Below are 10818 nucleotides of genomic sequence, written 5' to 3'. Positions count from 1 at the left end.
AGGTTATGGTGATGGTGATTTATAGCGCCGTGTTATACCACAATAGAAAACTGTGTCGAAGAAACCGCCAAAAGGTATCCGAACGAGAGGTTTAGGACCAGCTCATATTTAGTTTTACTCCAATTCTACTCCATGACATTAAAAAAATTGTTTGAATATTTTGACGCATTTGTACGTGACGTGACGTATTATTCTTATTAAATAAAACAATGAAAAGCCAAGTAACAAAAGGTGTTTACATTTATTTACTTAAAGAAATGTTATTAGATATCATGTAACACCAAAAACATTTTTTTGCAACCTTAAAAAGTGTTTTGATTTTAGATTTAAGTAAAAAAATATAAAAGCTTAATAAAAATAGAAGGGGAAAATAAAAATAGAAGGGAAAAGTATAATAAAATGCAGTTACTTGTAATACTTTCTTTTTTGTTGGCAAATATCAGCTTAACAACATGTGCAAACAACAACTCTAATTCTAAAATAACTAGCAACTTTGGTGGAAAATTACTGATGGGATTTTCAAGTACGTAGATATGCGTTTGTTAAAATAGGTTTTTCTATAGCGATATATATATATATATATATATATATATATATATATATATATATATATATATATATATATAATATATATAATATGTATATATATATTTACAAATATATATATACATACATGTAATACATGTATGTATATATATATTTGTAAATATGTATATATTTGTAAATATATATATGCATATTATATATTATATATATATAATATATATATATATAAATATATATATATATACATGTCATGTATATATATACATGTATATATATACATGTATATATACATATATATATATATATATATATATATATATATATATATATATATATATTTATATACATGTATATGTATATATGTATATATATATATATATATATATATATATATATATATATAAATATATATATACATGTATATGTATATATGTATATATATATATATATATATATATATATATATATATATATATATATATATATATTTACGTTTTCTTATTACCTTTTTTTGAATCTAAAAAGTGAGGTCTACTTAGAGTTAATTAAATTTCTAACCAAATTCAATTAATCTTAAAGGTTGAAAGACTTTTTCAAACAAAATAATTTTTTTAAAAGATTGCAAACTTACAGAAAAAAAAAAATGGGGCAGACTTAAAACTAATAAACAAACCAAACTATGAACTAAAAAATATTTACATTTATAGTTTTTTTAACGCTCCAATTTTTCAGTTTACCATCAAAAACACAGTTGTATTTTTAATGTTGACAATAATTGTGACGTTAACTTATTATTGGAGTCAAACATTGTTAAAAAAATTTTGTAGAATAATTATTTTATAATATGATAATAAATATATTTTATAATAATATTCATTAAAACCTTGGCTAGACGTTCTTAAATCGGGCGATAGTGAATGGGTTTATAATCCTAACCACACTGTTACAAAAATCTCTCAATATACTCAAATACTCGATACATCATTCTTAAAAAAGTTGTTAACATATTTTTTAATATTGATTTTAGAATTATCATGTGGAGTTCCACAGGGTTCCATACTCGGTCCACTATTATTTCTTATTTATATTAATGACCTCTACAGAGCCTCTACTTAATGACAATAATATTTGCGGAGAATACTAATCTTTTTTTATCCCACAATAACATCAACAAATTATTTCAAGATATGAATATTTAACTAAAGAAAGTTTCCGACTGGTTTAAATCAAATAAACTTTTGCTAAACATTGAAAAAACTTAATGAATTCTCTTTCATCCAGCTTCAAAAAAGCATATACTGCCAGTTGAATTGGCGATACTTTTCATTGATAACATTCGTATAAAAAGAGTCATGTATACAAATTTTGTAGGTGTTATTATAGATGAAAATCTTTCATGGAAATACCACCTTGTAACTTATGCAATAAAATTTCAAAAAGTATTGGAATTCTTTATAAACTGAAAATCATTTTAATCAGACATTTAGTTCAACTATGTTACTCTTTGATTCATTGTCATATAATTTATGGCAATGTTGCCTGAGGGAATAACCACAAAAGTAAGTTAAAACCTCTACATTGTCAGCAGAAGCACGTAGCACATCTTTTTAATTTAAAAGATCGTTTTACTCATGCCAAGCCTCTCTCATTTAACATGAACATTCTTAATATTTATGAGGTTAATATTTTCAATGTTCTTTGTTTTACGTTTAAATGCAAAACTAACTCGTACCCAGTTTCTTTTAGTGATTTATATTTTTGTAAAGAAAAAAACAAATATACTTAGCAAAGTAATAATTTTATACGAAAACCAAAATTTAACTCAAGTATTGGCAAATCTTGCATGCCATTCCGTGGAGTATTTTTATTGAACAAAATAGTTTTGAAAAATTTTGACTTTACTCGTAAATGAAGTTATTATTCCTTTAAAAGAAAACTAAAAGAAATCATTTTTCTATATTTTTTGAATATTTGCTTCTTAAAGTATTTAAACATTTTATTTTATAAGAAAGTTTTATTTTAACATTATATATATTTAACCACTATTTGTTATTTATATTTTGTCAAGCTTATTTATGTTTTTGTTTTGCTATTTAATTTATATTTTACGTTTTGTATGCCTTTTTATTTATGTTTTATTTTTGCTTATTTATGATTTTGTTTTGCTATTTAATTTATATTTTACGTTCTAGCGACGTTCTCACAACGTTCTCGATAACAAGACCTAGGTCTTCTTTGAGCCTCCGCATTCTTTATATTAGAAAAATGTAAAAATCTTACTATTTATATAATTTAGATTTAGGTTCATTGGTAATACGACTTTTAAATGCTAGGTTTATTTCTTGTGCAATCTGTTTCGCTGAGTATATAAGATTTCTTCAAACAATTCTATAAATAGAAACATCATCAGTGATTATTGTTTTTCTTGGTCGCTCCGAACACTTTTTGTCAGCAGTACTACCACTTTGTCACCAGTACTGCCATTTTCATTAATCATTAGTTTTACTTACACATGAAGGTGAAACACACTTTAAAATATAATTTTGATAAGTGTCTTTTAGAAATGATTTATTCAAAGTTTTTTTTTTCGAGAGAGGTATGCTTATTATTATTTTTTTTTTTTATACATGTTTATTTTACAACTACAAAGTATTTACAAGTTACCAATCAGAGGTTGGTGGTAAAGATATACAAATATAAATATCATAAACATAAAGTTCGAAATATACGAAGTGAATAAAAATATAGTTGCATACAATATAACAACGAGTACGTAAAAATAATCCGAGAAATATATCTCTATATTCTTGCAATTAAAATAAAAAATACAATAAATAAAAATAAATCTGCTGATTTTTCGGAGGAGTGTTTCACTATAATTTTATTTACCATATTTCAAAATAATGTTTGTGTATAAATAAGATAAAAACGAAGTTTGTGTAAGATTGATAAAAAGAATTTTTATATTCTTACACATATTTATATGTGTAAGAATATTTATATTCTTTATTTCCTAAACTTGAACCATTAAGAAAGTTTTCCCAAAAATCACTTTTTTTTATTCATTGTTAGTTAAAATAATGGTTTTTTAAAACAAGATGAAATGTGTTTTATCTTGTTTTAAAAAAAAATGGTGAATGATTTGATATGAGTAAGTTTTCCTCCCAAAATTTGTTTAAGAAAACATATGATACCTGGGTATCATATGTTTTCTTAAACAAATTTTGGGAGGAAAACTTTTCTTTAACAAATTTTGGGAGGAAAACTAGCACACGTACATAGGCTTACGCATGTAAAACCATTGCGTCGGTTATTTTTTCTAATAACGTCGGTTATTTTTCCTAATGCAAGACCAAATTTATATATATTTATATATACCATGTTAGTAAAATTATTGATCTCCATTTTACGGATAAAAGTCTAAAAGACTTTCTTAAAAAGAAAAATATTATCAGACATGGCTATAATGATGGTGGTTTTAATGGACCCAGACGTCAGAGGCGGTTCTACAAATAAAATGAGGCGGGGTGAATCCTTAAAAAGTATCGACTGGTTCATAAAAAAAAAAACTCCCTAAGACTAAAATTCACCCGACTGACTTGTGTCAAATACTCAACTACTCAACTATATTACTTAAAAAATAGACTATAACTTGAAAGCTACCTTGGGGTGAGGGAAATAAATGGGGTGGAACACCTTTGCTCCCCCCCCCCCCCCTTACACACACACTCTCCTAAAATTGTCTCTGATAACTGTACCATAGTTTTTAAATCTTTGGAAGAAATAAAACCTTATTCAACATCTGGAAAATATTGAAACCCTGACGAGGTTTAAAGATGCTACTTCATTACATTATAAATTTTATATAAGAATTTTCAGAACATTTTTAATTCAAATAGTTTAGGTAGGAAACGATTAAGTTTAATTAGGAAACGACTACTTTAATTAGGACCAGACTACTGACCTACCTAAGGTTAAGAAAAAGAATATTTTAATAATTTTTAGCAGTTGATATTCGGTTAACTTTTTTAGAATAAAGTTTTTTTAATAAATTAAAATTTTACCAAAAGAAATCTGCTTGTGGCAAGAAGAAAACAGTGAAGTCAAATCGTCTACCACCATTTTTGTTGACATATTTAGAAAATTAAGTATAAAATTTCCAACTATTTTTAAATGATAGTTAACAAAATTAAACAAAACTATAAAATGATTCTTATTAAATAGATGTAAAATTATATTTAATGTCACAAGTTTATAAAAATGTCATTAGCGATACATTTATTTATGAATTTGACTTGAGCCTAAAAAAAATTTTATTTCTTTTTTGCAACTAAAAATAGATAATAAGTCACTAGTTTATTTTAAAATCATATTAAAATCAAGAATGCAAAGTATTGTATAATATATTATCTGGAATTATTTTGTTTTAATACATAACGAAACTATATGCATCAGAGTGATTCATTATTTTTATTATTTGTTGACATTGAAATTTGATAAATTATTAGCAAGCTCTTCTTACGTAGAGTTAGCTCGGTTGTTTTTTAAAATTTGACTATAATTTGTCAATAATTTGGTCTCTAAAACTGAGAAATAGAGAGAACAAAGATTGCTGTCACTTTTCACATTAATAACATAACAATAGTATATTATACTACTTTTAGATATAATATGTCGATTGAAGCATTATAAAGTACTCCTAAATGAATACAGCCAATCAGTTGGATGCGTAAAACAATGTCCTTTTTCTTTTCAAGAACGATATTCTATTCGTTGGGGACACTATTGCATGCCTGCAGGTAATATCATTAAAAAAGGCAAGACTTTAAATTATTGTTTAAAATCTTAGGTATCACTGAATCTAATCTGGTAGTTTCAAGCGCAATTTTATTGATTACTTTTTATTATTGAAAAATAAGCTATTTTTTTTTTAACTTATTAATATAATTCAAAAAATATTTTAACATGGTTAAGATATTTTTTGTAGTGTGGCTACATACCTATACTCATGTCTAGTAGGATGGTTACAAATCTTACCTCCTAATTTTAGCTTGTTTCATAAAAAATTGCGCATTCTGCAAGACTCCATTTGTTTGTAGCCAATGTAAAAAAGAATATATTCTATTCCAAAGTAATGAAGAAAAAACAAGTTGTGTGAAAAAATGCCCCAAAAATTCAGTCAGAAAGTTGCAGAATGGTTTTCAAAAGTGCGTAATGGTTAAAGGCAAAAAAAAAGCAGACAAGAGTCTAAAAGGTGAGCTTTTCAAAATGTTTATTAATTTTGTCTATAGTTATGTATATATTATAAATTAAATATAAGTTAAAGAACTTGATACAAATTATACATAATTTATGTAAAAATCTTTAACCTTTTGTAGTTATGTCTAACGCCAAAGCTCGCTATTTTCAGCTCACGAAATCTTGTATACCATCTCAAAAATTAAATTCTTTAACAGTATCTATAAAGAAGGAAAATTTGTTATCCCACCTTTCCTGTATGGTTCAGATATTGTCACCTCACCTAAAGACAAAGCTGAACTGTTTGCTAAGAACTTCTCATTAACATCATCTCTTGATTCCACTAGTCGCGTTCTACCTGATATAGCCGACAAACAGATTTATGCATTGCTTAACGTTCGTATCACCCCAGCTTTTGTATCAAAAGTGATTTGCTGCTTAGACTCTTCTACAGCTTGTGGTCCGGAACACATACCTGTTATAGCCTTGGAAAGCAGCATGTTTTATCCCTATTTTCGAAAATTCTAGAGAGCGATCTGACTGCTCTAACTACCGTTCCATTAGTCTTCTTATCGCAAGCAAGATTTTTGAGTCTTTAATCAACAAAAAACACTTAATCTCTTATCTTGAATATAATAACTTACTCTCTGATCTTCAATATGGAGATTGGTTTGCTCATTCTACTGCTGATTTGTTAACGGTAATAACCGATAGGTTTTGTTGTGCATTAGATAGATGTGGAGAGGTTAAGGTCATTGCTCCCGACGTTTTTTAGGTCTTTGATTAAGTTTGACATGCTGGTCTTTTTTATAAGCTCTCATCTTACGGTGTATCAGCTAAGACCTTTAAGATTATTGAATCTTTTCTTACTTGTTTAAGATTATTGAATCCATTGTAGTATAAAAGTTGTCCTCGATGGACAACACTCTTCTTCATATCCTGTAACTTCAGGGGTTCCTCAAAGTTCTATCTTTGGCCCTATACTCTTTTTAATTTACATTAATGATCTCCCAGAAATTCTTACATCTAAGGTGCTATTGTTTGCTGATTATACTACCATTTATTCTTGTTTTGATAAGAAGTTAACACTTTCTGATTGCCTGGAGGGGGTATTTGAACTTGAAAAGGATCTCACTTCTGCTACAGTATGGGGCTCTCAGTGGCTGGTGAACTTTAACTCAGATTAAACTCAATTTTTTACAGTTAATTGTTATTACAATAATTTAGATCTTCCTATATTTATGAACGGTAATGTACTCGATGAGTCATCTACTCTTCGTATTCTAGGATTAACACTTACTTCCAATCTTTCTTGGAAACCATATATCAAATCAGTTACAAAATTAGCATCTGCTAAGTTTGCATCTCTTTATCATGCTTGACACTTTCTTTCTCAGGATTCTATTCTTTATCTTTATAAATTTCAAATCCGTCCTCTTATGAAATACTGTTGCCATTCTGGGGCGTATCTTCGAATGATATCTTTTTTCTTTTAGACAAGGTGCAAAAACAAATCGTAAACAAAGATGGACCTGCTCTTGCAGTCAACCTCCAACCATGGTCACATTGTCGTAATGTTACTTCTCTTTCTCTTTTCTATAAGTACTATAATGGGCACTGCTCTCAAGAGCTAGTGTTTTTTGCACATTCAACTAAAGTTCATTCTTGTGTTACTAGTTATTCAAATAAGTCTCATCCTTTTACTGTGACTGTTCATAAGTGCTTCAAAAATTCTTATTTGTCTGATCATTTTTCTCGACATCAGTTCTTTGGAATTCTTATCCTTCATCTTGCTTTCCTGATTCATATAACTTGCAATCAGTCGTCTGTTAATCCTTGTCTTCGTTTGTAAACTTCATCTTTCCTCATCCAGTAACTTCCAACTCTAAAGTCTCATTTGACTAGTTTATAACTTATTTGCTTATAAGTCACCATTAGTGACATTAACTAACCTTACATATTCTTGGCTTTCTACCTAACGAATTATCCAATTTGTCAAAGTTATTTTACCATCTTTTACATCATTAGACATTAATTTTTCACATTAATTTTATTTCATCCTATAAAAATTTTATATGAGAGTCTGGTAATGAGGGAGACTAAATAATTCTATTCAGTATATGATTATTCTCGAACCCAGACAAATAACTTATACAATGTTCTGAAAAATATGTTTTGGAGTTAAGCTTTAAGTTAGAGTTAATGCGGAGCAATTTATTATTATTAAAATATTTTATTATATTAAAATATTCTAAAAATATGGTTTCACATTAATCCAATTTTCCATAACTGCAGCATTACTTTTTAAGTCGTACTACCCTTACTTGCTACACGTTTTTCTAAGTGTCAAGGTAAACTACTTTTGTCAATATTCCCTCTGTTTTTACAATGCCACCAGTGGCATTCCAACTAAAACAGCCCTACACCTTAAAACTACATCCACCATGTTTTACAGTCGATAATACACACTGTTTTATCATACATTCAATGATTTTTCTTCAGACAATCTTCTCTTGAAACCAAGTATTTAAATTCGAATCGTTGCACAGTAAGTCAAACTCCATAAAAAAGTCAAAAAAGTCCCCCATAAAAAACTATTGCTAAAAAATAATTTATTAAATGATAATTTTACAAAATACCACTAAAGATAATTAATAATTTTTTTGTGGTTAACTTCCAAGATTTCACCAGTTTATACGCCTTTTTCCGAGAATTACTTATTTTATTTTATTTATCGAAAAACTCGTTCACAAAAGCCTCTCTTTAGTGTCACTCTTTTAAGATTGATATGGGTAAAAACAGTTCAAAATTTAATTTGAAGTCATATGTTTAAGATGTTTGGTAACTATTAACAACAAAAATTTTAATTTTAGATTTTCATTACTGAGATCTCAAAAATATGTGTCATAAATTGATTTTTTTAATTAGTTTAATTATGAGTTTAGTTCAAAAACTAAAAGATTCCACTAGATTCCACGCTGGTTTTAATATTTTTCCATTGATAGGTATATATGAAAACAGAAAAAATAAAAATCATTAGCCCTAACTTGCCCCAATTAAAATAAGACCTTTTAAATACTTCGTTTTTTGCGTGATTTTTTCCGTTTTTAATTAAAACTTGCGTATAAAGTAGCAAACAATAGTTTATTGCTTACATTCATCACAAAAATAATACATTTAGTTCCTATTAATAAAAAAACTCATGCTCAAGCAGATAATACTAATTATCAAACCTCAAAAACCAAAATATGCAAGATCTGATGACTTAGTGCATGTTTTAAAATTAAAACTTGCGTATAAAATAACTAATAATAGTTCATTGCTTACATTCATCATGAAAAGAATACATTTAGTTTCTTTAATTCAAGAGTTAGGAATTAATCATGATAATTTACTCGAGGCTCTTCAATGTGAGGTTTGTAGGCTGGAGGGTCTATAATATGAAAGTATTGACAAACCTGAAATGATAAATCTAAAAAGTACTCTAATAATATTTAAATGTAAATTCCAATCAAAGCTGTTTCCGGAGGAAACATTCAAGAACCTTTTCAAGACTTCAGGAACGCGAGCAAACTTGGTTGGACAAAAATGTAACAGTTGAAAAAAAAACGTTGTGGCAGAAAGTGCAAGGACTGGAAAGATTTAGATGATAGAAGCAGAAGATCTAGGGTAATACTAAATCAATTTAATTCAACCCAGTTAAAAAATAGTACACGCTTTAATATTAAATGTTATCTTTTTTAAGGTTGCCAAATTGGCTGAACATCCTGCTGAAGCATTGGCATTAGCTTCAATAAAAAACCACTAGAGATCCTATCAAAAAAGACTTTGATGTTCTCATGAAAAGTGCTACAAATTCTGAAAAAGTTAAAAGCACGGAGATAAGTTTTTCGATAAAAATGAAAAACGAAAATGCCTTGAGCTTAAAAATTCAGTGTGAACTTTCTGATGACCAGTATCAAATTAGTAGAAATTCATTGATAATACATAATGCATATTAATACAAAATTAAGAATGAGAGACACAAATGTTATCTTGAGGGTTTAATTGTGACAGAAACATCAGCTTCAACTACTCTAAATGGTATGTTTAATGATGTTAAATAAGAAGACCCACCCCCACATATCTAATTTTAAAAGAAACAGAAGAATTGATAAGAAATAAATATGAACTTTTAAAAGCAGAAATGAATAGACTAGTCAAGTTTGAAGTAAAGTTAGACGAAGAGGAAGGCAAACCAGATACGATTATCACATTTAAGTTTAAACTAGATTTAACCATAATTGATGACAAAATGGTTAATGCCCTCATTAACACTCTGTCCTCCCAACATGTAATGTTTGCGGAGCTATGCTCAGTGAACTTAATAACCCAGCATTGATAAGATTAAACCAATCAATGAAAAAGCATTATTTTGGGGCCTTTTACTCTGCATTGCTAGCTCAGATCTTTTGAAAATATTTTACATTTAGGATATAAGATAGATATTAAAAAATATTTTACCAAACCCCCTGATGAAAAAGCATCAGTAAAAAATAGAAAAAATAATATCAAACTGAGGTTTAGAGAAGAGCTTATAGTTGTCTTATAGTTGATATGCCCAAACAGGGTTTTGGCAACACTATGGGATCACTGCCAAAAAGGCATTTGAAAATACTGAAACTTTTGCTGATATAACGGGAGTGGTAGTAGATGTAATTATTAGATAGAGGACAGTCCTATTGTCAGTATGCTCCTGTCATGAGTTGAACTCTGAAAGTTTGGACCAGCATTGCTATGTAACTACAGCTCTTATACTTAAAAACTGTTGCTGTTATGTGATTCCCCCAATTGTTTATAAACTCTTGGAACATGGTGCGCAGATATCTGAGGCATTAGAACTGCCAATTGGTTACTACTTTGAAGAGTCATTAGAGGTTCTGAATAAGGAAATTCGCAAAGCTAGAATGAACCATTCAACCAAGATATCTAGAAAGAATGTTAGGATAAACCAGTACGAACACTTCTTTATTAGAAGTAATCCAATACATTTAT

At 28.0% G+C, this 10818-nt stretch overlaps 1 protein-coding gene across 1 annotated transcript in view; it reads left to right on the top strand.

Moving 5' to 3' along the window:
- Window positions 1–237: 237 nt before the first annotated feature.
- LOC136088922 (proprotein convertase subtilisin/kexin type 5-like) overlaps window positions 238–10818 on the top strand; it is a 15939-nt gene continuing 5358 nt past the window's right edge. The window contains exons 1-3 of the mRNA XM_065814094.1: window positions 238–523; window positions 5211–5345; window positions 5597–5800. Coding sequence (XP_065670166.1) covers window positions 400–523; window positions 5211–5345; window positions 5597–5800 — 463 coding nt within the window. The 5' untranslated portion in view covers window positions 238–399. The remainder of the gene's footprint in view (window positions 524–5210; window positions 5346–5596; window positions 5801–10818) is intronic.

The sequence above is a fragment of the Hydra vulgaris genome, chromosome 12 (genome assembly GCF_038396675.1).
Source record: "Hydra vulgaris chromosome 12, alternate assembly HydraT2T_AEP".
Lineage (NCBI taxonomy): Eukaryota > Metazoa > Cnidaria > Hydrozoa > Anthoathecata > Hydridae > Hydra > Hydra vulgaris.
Note: the sequence above shows the minus strand (reverse complement) of the source record. Positions and strands in the feature narration are given on the sequence as shown.